At 39.1% G+C, this 15774-nt stretch overlaps 1 protein-coding gene across 1 annotated transcript in view; it reads left to right on the forward strand.

Annotated features, from left to right (window-relative positions):
• The window catches only part of Fat1 (FAT atypical cadherin 1), a 115109-nt gene that overhangs the window by 92304 nt on the left and 7031 nt on the right, over positions 1 to 15774 (forward strand). The window contains exons 12-26 of the mRNA XM_042700024.1: positions 1492 to 1645; positions 2296 to 2529; positions 3003 to 3392; positions 4442 to 4656; positions 4958 to 5095; positions 6294 to 6437; positions 6993 to 7190; positions 7542 to 8346; positions 8472 to 8603; positions 8786 to 8943; positions 9618 to 10080; positions 11004 to 11157; positions 11955 to 12065; positions 13739 to 14370; positions 15023 to 15160. Of these exons, the coding sequence (XP_042555958.1) occupies positions 1492 to 1645; positions 2296 to 2529; positions 3003 to 3392; positions 4442 to 4656; positions 4958 to 5095; positions 6294 to 6437; positions 6993 to 7190; positions 7542 to 8346; positions 8472 to 8603; positions 8786 to 8943; positions 9618 to 10080; positions 11004 to 11157; positions 11955 to 12065; positions 13739 to 14370; positions 15023 to 15160 (4066 nt within the window). The remainder of the gene's footprint in view (positions 1 to 1491; positions 1646 to 2295; positions 2530 to 3002; positions 3393 to 4441; positions 4657 to 4957; positions 5096 to 6293; positions 6438 to 6992; positions 7191 to 7541; positions 8347 to 8471; positions 8604 to 8785; positions 8944 to 9617; positions 10081 to 11003; positions 11158 to 11954; positions 12066 to 13738; positions 14371 to 15022; positions 15161 to 15774) is intronic.

Here is a 15774-nt window from a genome sequence, read left to right on the forward strand (position 1 = left end):
TCCGACCATTTGAATTTTGTGCCTGATTTGGATATGGAGGCCTAAGGATCATTATCTGACCACGGATCCTACTATGTGCCAACCCAGAAGACAAAGAGTAGAAAAAGGAAGAAATATATGATAGACTCAAGAAAAGTGGTAGAGAGGATAGTGGTCTTGAAAAAGAAAGGACAGAGCACCTGAAGAATGTTGGATACCCCTCAAGTATGAGATGTGTTATAGCTGGGAAAAGTATCAGAGCTGTACTCAGGCAAATGGACACTTAACAATTCACCTTGAGGGCAAGAGAAACTCCCAAGAGATGAGACAATCATTCCAATCCATATTTTTACTTTCTGGTGATATGTTTGGTAGAGGAGGAGGGACTACGTCTGCGTTTTCTCTTTTAGAAACTAAACACGAACCATGGGGGAAGATGCTTGTGCCCTGCATCTTGTATATACATTTTTTCTAATTTGGGGAGGGGAAGGATAATAACAAAATGCTGAAATAAGGATACAGGTTGACCCATTGTAACAATGAGATATACAAGACACAATGTTGAAAACGAACTTTACAACTTTGGGGGAGGGGGGAGGAAGGGGGAAGGGGGGGGAAGGAGTTGGGGAGGTGGGGAGGGAAGGGATGGGGGTAACTATGCTTGATAGGAAATGTACTTATTACCTTACTTACTCATATAACTGTGACCCCTCTGTGCAGTATCTTTACAATAAAAATTATATATTAAAAATTAGGAATTATAATTAATGAAATGGTCCTTTCTTCTCTTAAAAAAAAGGAAACTAAATAACATCTTAGGAAATAATCAAATTAGGGTCCTAGACTTTTAATTATCAATATTCCAAAGTATCATTTTTCCTAAATCATAAAATACCCATCTACTTGAGCTCAGCTAAAGAAAGTGAATTCAACAAAACCTTCCACTGATGTTTTTGTATTCATTTATGACATGGATTCTTTAATAAACAACTATTATGTGTGAAGGTTAAAAGGGATGAAAGGATCAGATAGGATAATAGAATTGTCTGTCCATTACCTGTCCTTTCCGTGGCTTTGAAGGATCTTTTTTTTCCTATCACACAGGGGTCACCCCTCTCTCAAATATTTTAAAAAATGGTATATACACACATACACACATAGTACTTGAAAATAAGCAGATATAAAAAGTGTTTATTCACTGAATTTTAGGTGAATATGGATGACTACTTGTATTTTGTCCTAAGAATTCAGTATGAAACTGACTGTACAACATAAAATTCTTAGTATTCTGTTGGTCTACTATCAGGTCTGAGTCAGGGCCATAAAGTTAACTATGTCCTGGATTCTCATTTAACATGAATTTTTTTAAGATTTTAAAAGCTCTTTGAATATTAACTTTAGTCATTTCCTACGTTTTCTGGGGCCAAATGAAATGATTTTTGCTATTCCCCTGGCAGTCAGTGCTGACTACAAATGTTTTTATTCTAACAATATTGTTTAAAATCTTTGCAGACTTTATATTCAGACACCATTCCTGAAGACGCCCTTCCTGGGAAATTGATTATGCAGGTCTCTGCTACGGATGCAGATATCCGTTCCAATGCTGAAATTACTTACACATTATTTGGTTCTGGCGCAGAAAAATTCAAACTAAATCCAGACACAGGTAATGATAGAACCAGGACAAATTTAATTATGCATTTCCAACAGAATCATGTTGTATGAGTGATTTTAGTTTACATACAAAATTAGGAAGTTAAATTTTGTTCTTTTCAAATGCTGTGGGATTGATGCTGTAGAATTAACATCGTTTAGAAGTCTACACAGCAATTTAATGTATAAAATTTGGGATGACATTTAAAACTAAGCAGCAACGGTATCACTTAAGGAATGATTGAAATTAGGTTGTTAAACTATTTCACTAAAAAGAATCAAGTAGGTCTCAAATTATCTGCCCGTTTATTTACATAGTGTGTATTTTTATATAGTTTCTTTAATTTGTGATCTTAAGTCTGTATGTCAGTGTTTTTCATAATTAAAATGATTTGTGGTATTTTCCTTATCCTTACTGCATTTTTTAACTTGGGGATATTCCAATAGCCATTTTAACTTGCCAACATTGTCATATAAAAGGCTCTTGTTCTCAAGTCCTTGTGATGGAAAGAGCTAGAACTTGCAATTTGCTAGGTTCATGAGCGGTCCCTGAAAAATTGTTCTTTATAAAGTCTTCTATTCAGATTTTGTCATCATAAGAGGCGAAAAAAAGAGAAGACGCACCAATGTCAAATTAATCCATTTACTTCCACTTGTGTTTAGGTGAACTGAAAACATTAGCCCCCCTTGATCGTGAGGAACAAGCAGTTTATCATCTCCTCATGAAGGCCACAGATGGAGGTGGGAGATTCTGTCAAGCTAATATTGTGCTCATGTTAGAAGATGTGAATGATAATGCCCCTGAATTCACTGCTGATCCATACACCATTACCGTGTTTGAAAACACCGAGCCAGGGACACTGTTGACCAGAGTGCAGGCCACGGATGCAGACAAAGGTGCGTACCTCTAGCATACGGTCTTCATACGGTATGCCCAGTGCAGCCTCATCTCATGCTTGTCCTTTGTCGTAGAATGAAACCCTCAGAATAACTTAATTTTTAAATACATATTTGAAGTCTCAAATTGACATGCAGTGAAATTACTACTATAATGTCTCTGCAGTATTGCAGAAATTCTAGTGAGCAGTTCCATTAACTGGTTTTCATGTCTCATTGGATCACTGAAGTGTTATTTTGTGAAGAAATTATTAGTGCCAAAGGAGCTGTGTACCACAGGATCTTAACAGAAATACTGTATTGTTATTGTTTTACAAATCTTTCAAAAACTTTTATGGAGCTAATTTGTTATCTGTGACATGTCTATTTTAAATCAACGAATCTATTAGCTTGTTACTTTTTAAAGCATGTGACACACTATTCAAATTTCCTTCTATGAAATCCTCTGACACGTTTTCATGTCACCACAACAGGCTTGAATCGGAAGATTTCCTACTCACTGATTGACTCTGCTGATGAGCAGTTCTCCATTAATGAGTTATCTGGAATTATTCAATTAGAAAGGCCTTTGGATAGAGAACTACAGGCAATGTATACCATTATTTTGAAAGCTGTAGACCAAGGTTTGCCAAGAAGGTTGACGGCTACTGGCACTGTTATTGTGTCAGTTTTGGATATAAATGACAATCCACCTGTGTTTGAGTACCGTGAGTATGGTGCCACTGTGTCTGAGGACATTCTCATTGGGACAGAAATCCTGCAAGTGTATGCAGCAAGTCGAGACATTGAAGCAAATGCGGAAATCACCTACTCAATAATAAGTGGAAATGAGCATGGAAAATTCAGCATTGATTCTAAAACAGGTAACCTACTATGTAAATAATAGGAGCCTTCCTCCACCCAAACCGCAAAGTTGGTTTGGCACCTTACCCGAAGCAAAGTAATGAGTGGAAATCTTGAAAGATAAAAGCCATGTTCTTTTTCTGTTGTTTCCAAATGGGGTCGGTTCTACTTAGTAAAATAGTTTTCTGACATATCCATTATAAGCTACAAAGCACATTATCTTAAAATAGAAAGCTGAATTATCACATTCTAATAGTTTAGAGATGATGTAAGTGTCCCACGTTAGTAGAGATAAGAATGCCTGATAATAGATGACCTTGAGTAACTACTTCTTTTATCCCCCCTGTCAAAGGCATGTGAAATAGCCTCCCAAGTGGAAACATCTTTTGAACTTATGAGCTCTTAGTTTCTATAGTAAGCATCTGATATTCATTGTGCTGTCTTCCTTACTGAGCAGGTGACACATAATCATTGAAGTAGTTTGAATCACTCAACAACACCACCAGCAAGGTCTAAAGTCAGAGACACTTCTTGACTCCTGTTGCATACACACTGCATGGGGCCTTATCAGCCAGTGGTCTAGAATAGCTATTAAGTCTTAGGGCATTGTAAGACATTGCCCTTTCAAACTACTTACTTGTGTTTGGCCATTTGTGATAAATAGGTGTGTGATAATGCTGTTTCAAAATGTATTTTTAGTCCCTATCATAAAATGGTTACTTTTAGAACTCCAAAAGCAATTTTTAATGATTCAAAACAATAAGGGAATAGAAAAGCACAGAATCGAATGCTTTAAAATTTTTATTGTGTTTATTATGAGTTGCATTGAAGGGAAGGCAGCTTAAATATCACAGTCAGTATCAGAAAAATAATTAAGAGAAATGAAAGATCTAGAGGTTGGTAACTTCATAATTGTTTATTTGATAGACTTGGAAATCAGAAAACACATAAATGGTAAACCTTGGTGTAATGGAAACTATTTTTGTTTAACAATGTTATCTGTTAAATGAAAATAAGAGAAGGTCATGGAATTATAACGTCCTGGAAGTAATTTTGGTGCTATCTGCAGGTGCCATATTTATCATTGAGAATCTGGATTATGAAAGCTCCCATGAGTACTACCTGACCATAGAAGCCACAGATGGAGGCACGCCTTCACTAAGCGATCTGGCAACGGTGAACATTAATGTCACCGACATCAACGACAACACCCCGGTGTTCAGCCAAGATACCTACACGACGGTCATCAGTGAAGATGCTGTTCTTGAGCAGTCTGTCATTACGGTGAATCATTTCCCTCTACTGCTATCTTCTAGACCTTTATCGTAACTGTTAGTAAAGTCAGTCCAGTTTCATAGTAGCTCTATTTGAAAATATCGTTAGAGCTACCTACGATGTCGGTATGTAGCTTATGTTAGAGTACTTACCTACCATGCAGGAGGCTATGAGTGCAATCGCTAGCACCACAGAACAAAAGTTTTTTGTTAGGCTATTAGAGTGGCTGTCCTTAGCTTTGTTATATGGGCCCTTTTATAGACAGTTGTTCTTTCTTTAGCTCTCTCCTAAACAGAGTGATATTTTCTAGGTTGTGGCTGATGATGCTGATGGACCCTCAAACAGCCACATCCACTACTCCATCATAGACGGCAACCAAGGAAGCCCTTTTACAATTGACCCTGTCAGGGGAGAAGTGAAAGTTACCAAATCTCTTGACCGGGAAACTGTAAGTGAAAGACTTTGGTTTAAGTTGTATACAAATTACCAATCAATAAACACAAATACCTTGTGTTCATATCTGCTGGGCAGAACGTAAAATACCAAAACAAACAGAACTAGCCTTCTTCTCAGGAACTGATAAGCAAGGATGTAAATATTTAAAATGCAATTTGATTCTCAGGGTTTTTTGTTTTGTTTTTCCTGACCTATGATTTTTGAAGAGGAGTTTTCCAAGAGTTTAGGAAGCATGACGGTTAGGCATGAGAAAATTTGGATTGTTTTTTAAATTGTTTTTTTTTTTGGTTTGGTTTGGTTTTCCTTGTTTGTTTAAAACAGACTCTTACTGTAAAGTCTAAACGGGTCTTCAACTTGAGAGTCTCATCCCTCAACCTACTTAGTTTTGGGATTATAGGCATGTACCATAACACATAGTTATTTAAAAAATAAAAACTAAACCCAGGTCCTTTAATATACTTGTTTCCACTGTGAGATAGAGGAATTAGCCAGTGGTTTTATTCTAGCTAATTTGCTCTGGCAGGCCCTTTTTTAGTTGAGTGGAGCATTCTTGCAGAACTAATGTTCTGCAGAATATTACTGAGGGAGTTAGATTTCTGGCTGCTTTCACCACTTACTTTGGAAGAAAGAGCTTAACAGGAATCCTAAGAAAAAAATCTGGATTCCTCTTGTAGGAGGTCACAGAAATTATCTTGAGGGATTTAGAGAGCTAAGCACAATCCATGTGTGAAATTGAGGAAGAGAGTGATCTGGCATGGCCTCAGGTATTGGAAATGAGTCAGCACTCAAAGGTGAGAGACAGCTCATGGCTGTGTATTTCTGACTAATAGCAAGATTGGGCCCCTAGGGAAGGCTGCCTTCTGTGTTATTACTGAAGCAGTGGCATTTGAGTTATGTTAACACTTTTTCCTACCCATTTGTATTACTTGTCTGTATTAGTTCTATAAAAGAACTGCAAGTTGTTTGTTTTTTTTTTTTAGCAATAAAACACTTTAATAAGACCTTTTGGAGAAACAGTGGAGAATCTGATCATTTTGGGTAACTTTTTCTATTGAAAAAGTACGTATTACTTGCAGTGCACTCGATTGCAGTGTAGAGAATTATCTTGAGTTCAGTAAGTCTTGACAGTTAATCCTGGTTCATTGGTTCCGTGAAAATAATAATGCATTCTCTGTCTTCTCCCTGAAAAGATTTCAGGTTACACACTCAGAGTTCAAGCTTCTGATAATGGCAGTCCTCCCAGAGTCAACACAACCACCGTGAACATCGATGTGTCTGATGTCAATGATAATCCTCCCATCTTCTCCAAGGGAAACTATAGCGTAATCATCCAGGTGAGCATGGTGTTTGGTAAAGGCTTCATGAAGAATTCTTGAAATGAGCTGTCATTGAACTTAGTACCTCGTTTGAAATACCTTTCCCTTCAGAAGACTATGTTTCAGAAAAATAGGAAAAATAAAATTAGAGGAGTCTCTACTTATGCTGAAAGATGAACATTTTTGAGTTGTTGCCATGATTCTCTCTCCTTTTTGTTCTCATAATCATCCCTTCTGCTGTTCATTCCCTTGCCCTTCTTCTTTCCCCATTTCTACCATAACCCCCAGTTTTTCTACCTCTTTACCCCTAGGCTTCTGAGTCTGCTCCTTCTCCACCCTTCCCATCCTTTCCTCTCAAATACATTCCCTGCCCCAGGTCCCTTCCTCCCCTCTCCCCACCACCTTCCATGTCCCTCCACCATACTTCCTCCTCTTCCTTGCACGTAGATCAGCAAGAAAGCTGTGCTTGTATATTTTATATGATAAAAGATCCCATGTGCCCCAAAACGTATTCACTTGATTGTTTTGAAAGATTTTCTTTTTTTTTGCTCTGGTTTTTAAATTTCGGTGCAGGAAAACAAGCCAGTGGGTTTCAGTGTGCTGCAGCTAGTGGTGACTGACAGAGATTCTTCTCACAACGGTCCACCCTTTTTCTTTACCATTGTGAGTGGGAATGAAGACCGAGCATTTGAAGTGAACCAGCAAGGAGTCCTCCAGACAGCAGCTGCCATCAAGAGGAAAGCTAAGGATCATTACTTTCTGCATGTTAAGGTAGCAATGGCTTACTTTACCATTTTGTTGTAGACCCACAGAGAAGAGCTTTTTAGCTTTTTATAGTTACCTTACATTTTTGGAACAAACGGAAATGTATGTAGGTATGGCCTCTGTATTTGCACACCTTCATTTTGTCACCTTGCTGAGACATTTGTGACATTACTTGTAGGAGTGATGAGATGAGCTTTGGTATGAATTAGTAAAAGGTCTATTGAGGGTTATTTGTCTTCTTCCTTCATATTAGGCCTCCCATATGGAGAAAAGAATATTTAACAGTTGGTAAGTTTGTATAACCTGAACAAAATGAACATGTTTTATTAACAAAGACAATGCTGACTCTTCTCATAGGTGACAGATAATGGAAAACCTCCACTGTCATCTCTGGCACATGTTGACATTAGAGTCATTGAGGAAAGCGTCCATCCTCCTGCGATTTTGCCACTAGAGATTTTTATTACCGCTTCTGGAGAGGAATACTCAGGTGGTGTCATTGGGAAGATTCATGCAACAGACCAAGATGTGTATGACACCTTAACCTATAGTCTTGATCCCCAGATGGACAACCTGTTCTCTGTTTCCAGCACTGGGGGTAAGCTGATCGCACACAAAAAGCTAGACATAGGGCAGTACCTTCTTAACGTCAGTGTAACCGATGGGAAGTTCACCACCATGGCAGACATCACAGTGCATGTCAGACAGATAACACAGGAGATGCTGAACCACACCATCGCTATTCGCTTTGCCAATCTCACACCAGAGGAGTTTGTTGGTGACTACTGGCGCAACTTCCAGCGAGCTCTACGGAACATCCTGGGTGTGAGGAGGACCGATGTACAGATCGTGAGTTTGCAGCCCTCTGAACCACATCCACATCTGGATGTCTTACTTTTTGTAGAGAAATCAGGTAGCAGCGCTCAGCTTTCCACAAAACAACTCCTACACAAGATTAATTCTTCTGTGACTGATATTGAGGAAATCATAGGGGTTAGGATACTGGATGTATTTCACAAGCTCTGTGCGGGACTGGATTGCCCATGGAGGTTCTGTGATGAAAAGATATCAGTGGATGAAAATGTTATGTCGACGCACAGCACAGCCAGGCTGAGTTTTGTGACTCCCCGCCACCACAGGACAGCTGTGTGTCTCTGCACAGGTACTATACATGAATATATTAAAATGAGGGTGAAGGAGTATTTTACTTGGATTTTAATCTCTGTAGAGATCTTTTCTTTTTTTTAATGTTCCTGTTTCTCTCTCCCCTCTTATTTTAAAATGAAGAGGGAAAATGCCCACCTGTCCACCATGGGTGTGATGGGAACCCATGCCCTGCAGGCTCTGAATGCATTGCTGACCCCAGAGAAGAGGCGTACACCTGTGTGTGTCCTGGCGGCAGACTGGCACAGTGCCCAGGTAAGAGTGTAGCGACAAAGCACAATTTTATTTTAAAGAATCACTGTCCAAATTTCTTACATATTTTTTTTTCTTCAGTGGAATCAAAAGATAATGTAAAATGCATGTATTACGATGAGTCAAACATAGAGATGAATAGACACTGACAGTAGCAGCTAAGTCTTCCTCTTTGTGATTCACAGGGAGTTCATCTATAACATTTACTGGAAACAGCTTTGTGAAATATCGTCTGATGGAAAATGAAAACAAATTAGAGATGAAATTGACAATGAGGCTGAGAACCTATTCAACCCATGCAGTTGTAATGTATGCTCGGGGAACCGACTACAGTATCTTGGAGGTATGTATTTGGCATTTTTGCCGAAGGTTGATGCCCTATCACTTGATTCACACCTCCAGCTTTTCAGTGGTTAATTGACAATAACAATCTCATGGACTTTGCTGCCCACACTGGCTTTGAATTGTGATTGGGTAGCTAGGATTACAAGCATAAGCAATTAGCACCTACGGTTGGAACAAACTTAGAAAACTATCAATTCCATTTTACTTTCTGATTGTCAATTTGAAAAGGTGAGTAAAGCAAGATGGACAGATAAGTTGCACATTTCAAAGAATTCTTTGATATACTTTGTGGGATGAAAGATTCTTTTGCTTTGCATAGACATTCATTTCAGTGTTTTATAAGCATTTATAATCTCTAGTTTTTCCATTTTACTGATATTTTAAATTTACAGAGGAAGTATCCTACATATATTTACAATGATGGGTATTATGCCCACTTACTGAATTTTGACTTTTACTGCTTTTAATATTTAATATTTTAATATGTAATATTTGTGAAAATGCATATAGAGGTGTGTGTTTATTTAACAGTCATTCTCATGATGCAGTTTGATGTGCATTTGTCATTTGAATTTACTTTCATTTGCCAGACATACCTCTTAAAGATTCTTGGTCAGAGACCAGAGTTAGTTCTAGAAAAGCATTGTGTTTTGTTTTGTTTTTTCCTTATAGATTCATAATGGAAGACTGCAGTACAAATTTGACTGTGGAAGTGGCCCTGGCATTGTCTCTGTTCAAAGCATCCAAGTCAATGATGGGCAGTGGCACACAGTGGCTCTTGAAGTGAATGGAAACTATGCTAGATTGGTTCTAGACCAAGTCCACACTGCATCAGGCACAGCCCCAGGGACTCTAAAAACCCTGAACCTGGATAACTATGTGTTCTTTGGGGGGCACATCCGTCAACAAGGAACAAGGCATGGAAGAAGCCCGCAAGTTGGTAATGGTTTCAGGGGCTGTATGGACTCCATTTATTTGAATGGACAGGAGCTGCCTTTAAATAGCAAGCCAAGAAGCTATGCACACATGGAAGAGTCGGTGGATATATCTCCTGGCTGCTTGCTAACAGCTACGGAAGACTGCTCAAGCAACCCCTGTCAGAATGGAGGCATTTGCAGTCCATCACCTACGGGAGGTAGGCCTGGTAACATTCTAGTCTTCAAAAGGTTGCACATGTATACATTTAAGGGAAAGTTCCCACATATTTTTGTTTAATTTCCTTTTATTCAATTAATGTTGTCACCCCTCCCTCATTTTCTCCCACTTTACCCTCCCTCCTCCCCCAAGTTGTAAAGTTCAAAATGAAATGTAATAATTATGTAACTGTAATCTCCCTGTTCATCCCCACACATATATGTATATGTATATGTAGTCAGATAGTATAGACAATACATACAGTGCTGTCCAGATTGAGCAGTATATGTTACAACACAGCAGAGCAGAGCTGGGTTTAGAATTGTTCCCAGGAGCTAGATACAAGAGAACAGTTTCTCTGACTACTGATCTGCAGTAATATTTTGAGCAGAACTGCATTTTATACCTGCCTTGCCCTGTGCCAGTAGTTACAGGCCAAGCACAGCTAACTCGAAATGCATCTTCCAATTCTATAGACATTAACTTAGGAACTTAGAAATAGCTTCACTTCTTTCTGCTCGGTTCTTGGTATTGTCCTTTATCTGATGGCTCTGCACAGAGGGTCTGCTAGAGTCTTGTTAGCCATAGAAATTTTTTTAGGCCTTGAACCCCTGCTGAAGTGTTTCCAGATCTGTCAGTTGTGACACCCTTAGCATTCTAGGATTCTTGGGTATTTCTGTATCCTTAATTCTTGTCGGATCATTTAGAAGTGATAAAATATAGGGAAAATGACAGCCATCATACTCTTAATAAATAGAACTTGATGTAGAGTAAACTTATAAAATAATATTTTAATTAAGTGAGATGCAAAAGACTCGGTTTTCTGTCATCTCCCCCAGAAAGTGTGTATGTGTCTTCACTTCAACATAAAGGTAATACATGACTCTTTAGGATTAGACACTGTTCTCTTTGGCTCATGTGTAGGTTATTACTGCAAGTGCAGTGCCCTGTACATAGGGACATACTGTGAGGTGAGCGTCAACCCCTGTTCTTCCAACCCCTGCCTCTACGGCGGCACCTGCGTGGTAGACAACGGAGACTTCATCTGCCAATGTAGAGGACTGTATACTGGACAGAGGTATGTGGAGTTTTCTTTCATGGTACGTTCTTTTTTTTTGTCAGTTGTGGAGCTTGAACTCTGGGCCTGGGTGCTGTCCCTCAGCTCTTCAGCTCAAGGCTAGTGCTCTACCACTTGAGTCACAGCGCCACTTCCACGTTTTCTGGTGGCTTATTGGAGATGAGTCTCACGGACTTTTCTGGCCAGACTGGCTTTGAACCTCAATCCTCAGATCTCAGCCTCCTGAGATCTAGGATTATAGACGTGAGCCACGTTCTAGCATTGATTGTGTTTTGCTTGTTTGTTTTTGTTTGTACTGACATTGGAACTCAAGGCCTTGGGCTTGCTTGACACTCTAGCTCTGAGCAGCAAGCACCTCCCGCTGTTTGTTTGCCCTGTATGTTTGTGGGATAGGGTCTCACTTCCTGCCCAGTGTGTGCTTAGACTGCTATCCTCCTACTTTTAACTTTATGCTTCTACCACTCTCAGCTTCTTCAGTTGAGGGAGCCCTGTGGACTTTTGTGTCTGAGTAGCCTGTAACCGTAATCCTCTCAATCTCACCTTCCACATATCTGGGATGACAGACATGCTGCACTGCACCTCATAGTGGTTGAGTTGGGGGTCTTGAAAGTTTTTTTGTTTTTTTTTTTCTTTTCCCAAGCTGGCCTAAAATTTGATCAGCCTAAGCTTTCTTAAAAGAGTTCTTTCAGCCAGGAGTAAAGCCTTGAGCCACTGAAGGCTTGTTTGAATTTTTTAAACATGCTTGTAAAGCATCTGTGTTCTTCACTTAGTTCATGCATGTTTCTCCTTATTACCAGGTGCCAACTGAGTCCCTATTGCAAGGATGAGCCTTGTAAAAATGGCGGAACATGTTTTGACAGTTTGGATGGTGCTGTTTGCCAGTGCGATTCAGGATTTAGGGGAGAAAGGTAAATGTTTTCTTTCAGGATTTATATTTGCCTCTTTCCTTAATAGTATATTCATTAGCTGACACAGCAGTACTTCATTAATTCAGACAACGTTGCTTTCGAATTTAGTAATTCTCATTGGCATTTTTATCACTTGTGTTTCACCTCTTTAAGATAAAAGAAAATATCAAGCAGATTAATATTATTATGTCTGAAAATCCCTACTATATTACTTTAGAGGGATTACTTATAGAAAAAGAATGCATGGTTTTGTGGTAGGCAGAAAACACTTGAACAATATGTGAGTTTATTGTTTTCTAACACAGTGAGTGTGAAATTGTGCCAGACCAACTTTGAAAATAATGATAATTATTTTTTTAATATGCTCTAACTACATAACACCTAAGAAACCTTTCTAAATCTCTCATCTTTTTTAATTCTTATCTCAATCCTAAAAGGTGATTACAATTTTCCGTTTAACAGAAATGAGGCATAGAAGTGATTCTTATATCTTGAATACAATGGATGACAGTTTTTAGTTTCAAATTCTCTGTTGTGATTTTGATAAGCCTTCACTATCAGCCTCCTTGAGGCTGTACAAAGTTGAAGGGTATCTCTTGTAGTTTTGCATGTGGGATTATAATCCTGCATCATGCCATTCATTACATAGCCTGAGTTTACAAAGTTGACTTCCCTAATGCTAACAAATGAATAATGTCATACATTTGACAAAATTGTATTCATGGTCAGAACTGTGCAGGATGAGTGATGGCTCTGTGGATGTTAAGTAGATCCAGTTGATTGAAGGAGGAAGGAGAGACAGAGAGATGTCACAGTATGTTGTATGCCCCTGTTGGGGAAAGCAGAAAGGACTTGTGATCTGCTTTGTAAGCGTGATATACCTCTGAAAGTTTTCAACAGGGGATATACCATTTTAAATTGGAAAAGAGTTTTTCAACCATTCATATGTTTTATAGGAAGTACCATTCCCAATCAGAAGCATATTCTTACAGATTTAATGCACTCTGTCAGAAGAGTTACAGCACGGATTTATCAAAGGACAAATATTTCAATGATAAACTTTTCTGAAACAACTAGAAACAAACTGATGTTTAGGCTGTGGGGTTAATAGCGAACTCTGTTGAATCCTAGAACAATGGTAATTAAATAATTGATATGTTTGTTTTCCAAACATTCAGAGCATATAACAAAGTGACTAATTAGTCCACAAAAGTTTTTTTTGGGGGGTTGTTTGGTTTTTTGTTTTTGTTTATTTCACAGTGATTTTTTTTTTTAGGCCATCACTGGAATTTGAACTTACAGACTCACACTCTGGCTTGGCTATTTTTTGCTCTAAGCTGGCACTCTACCACCTGAGCCAAACACTTCCATTTCTAGTCTTTTTGCTGGTTAATTGGAGGTTAAGAATCTCACAGATTTTTTTTTGCCCAGAGTGACTAAACTCTCAGCTTTCTCAGTACCTTAGGATCATAGGCATGAACCTCCAGCACTGACTGTCCCAGTTATTTTTGCTGATAAGTTTTCAGGTGTCTTCAAATTTGGTTTGGTTTGGTTTGGCCTGCTTTATAAAGGAGGGGTTTTAGTAGAATCTCTAAGCTCTAGAGAATAATAGGTCTGGCATTGTCTGACATACATTGTGAAGTTTTTTCCCTCATTCTTGGCCATTTTGGCAGGTGTCAAAGTGACATTGACGAGTGTGTTGGAAACCCTTGCCGTAACGGGGCACTCTGTGAGAACACGCATGGCTCCTATCACTGTAACTGCAGCCATGAGTACAGAGGGAAACACTGCGAAGATGCTGCACCCAATCAGTATGTGTCCACCCCATGGAATATTGGGTTGGCCGAAGGAATAGGAATCGTGGTGTTCATAGCAGGGATATTTTTACTGGTGGTGGTGTTTGTCCTCTGCCGCAAGATGATTAGTCGGAAGAAGAAGCACCAAGCTGAACCGGAAGACAAACACTTGGGACAAACTACAGCTTTCTTGCAAAGACCTTATTTCGATTCGAAGCTCAATAAGAACATTTACTCGGACATACCGCCCCAGGTGCCTGTCCGTCCCATTTCCTACACTCCAAGCATTCCAAGTGACTCCAGGAACAATCTTGACCGGAACTCCTTTGAAGGATCTGCCATCCCAGAGCATCCAGAATTCAGTACTTTTAACCCCGAGTCTATGCATGGACACCGAAAAACAGTGGCTGTCTGCAGCGTGGCCCCCAACCTGCCTCCCCCACCTCCTTCCAACTCTCCTTCTGACAGTGACTCCATTCAGAAGCCAAATTGGGACTTCGACTATGACAGTAAGAGCCACCCTGCCCTCACTTGAATGTTACTGAGATAGACAGGGACATTGCAGTGTTCTGCATGCCATTGATGGTTCAAGCGAAAAACAGCGTCATTGGATGCAGATAACTAATGTTCCGAATCTGAAAAGCTTATGAGTTGGAAACTTGTATATCAGGAGTGGTTGTTGGGCATTTTAATGTAGAATTTGGATCTGGTCATGTTCCAATTAATATTCTGGAAAGATCCATTTCATTTTTATAATGGATACAGGTGTTCAACAGTGATTTGGGAGCATTTCCGTGCTAGAATTATTAAGAAATATAGCTGGAGGAAGTAGCAGTGATCATATCAGTGACTTGGCATTTATTTAATGTTTTAGAGGAAACTGTTATATGTGCTATTTTCAGACAAAAAATTTCAGTAGCCTTTATTATCTGATGGTATCCACAGGCCAGTTGATGGCGAAATTCTATTCTGTGAATATCCAAGAATATTTGTAGGCCTTTTAGTTTTTTGGGTTTGTTTTGCTGTTGTTTTAAGATGTTTTATTTGGTGATGGTTGTTGTTGTCATTTTTTTGTTTTCTTTTAAGTTTATCAAGTCTCAGGCAGGAAACCAGAGCCCTCGACCCACTTGGAACCCAATGTTTTTCAACTCTTCTTTTTAGCTAAAGTGGTGGATCTCGATCCTTGTCTTTCAAAGAAGCCATTAGAGGAAAAGCCTTCCCAGCCATACAGTGCCCGGGAGAGCCTTTCTGAAGTGCAGTCCCTGAGCTCCTTCCAGTCTGAGTCCTGTGATGACAACGGTGAGTGTCAGTATGTCCCGGGCAGTAGCTGTCTGCTGTTTGTGGTGCTTTTCATGTTGCCGTATGTAATACACACATGTAATAGTTATCTTCAGAGGGTTCCACATCCCACACTTTTTGACCATGCCTTGTAAATATTTGCATGAACATCAGCTGGGGAAAATACCTTAAATATATCCTAAGCGCTACCATGCAGAAGATTCAATACTTAACACTGAAAAAAAATTTTTTTTAAGGAATAGCTATTTTAACTGTTGCAATGTGTCAGTAATAGGAAAGAATATGTAATTAATTGGAAGGTTTTTTTATTTGATTGCCTAATCTGGTGTTGCTTTTTCTTTTGCAGCATAGTAAATGTTATAGAAATTTTGTAGGTTTTCCAAAAACTCTTGTAACAGCTTTTCTGTCTGCGCAACACACACAAATACACACACACAAAAGAGCTGTAATGATCTGAAATGTTCCATTTCCGTCACACCTTTGGTATTACAAGGTTTTATTTGTCTCTTCCCTCAATCCCACTGCGGCCCCAGCTCCCATTTGGATCAGAGCGTACTGACTGAGAGCGCAGTTTAAGAGATTGCTAGTAAGTTTGATTATATTTTTAATGAAGA

This window comes from Dipodomys spectabilis, unplaced genomic scaffold (genome assembly GCF_019054845.1).
Source record: "Dipodomys spectabilis isolate Male_0828 unplaced genomic scaffold, ASM1905484v1 ptg000009l, whole genome shotgun sequence".
Classification (NCBI taxonomy): domain Eukaryota; kingdom Metazoa; phylum Chordata; class Mammalia; order Rodentia; family Heteromyidae; genus Dipodomys; species Dipodomys spectabilis.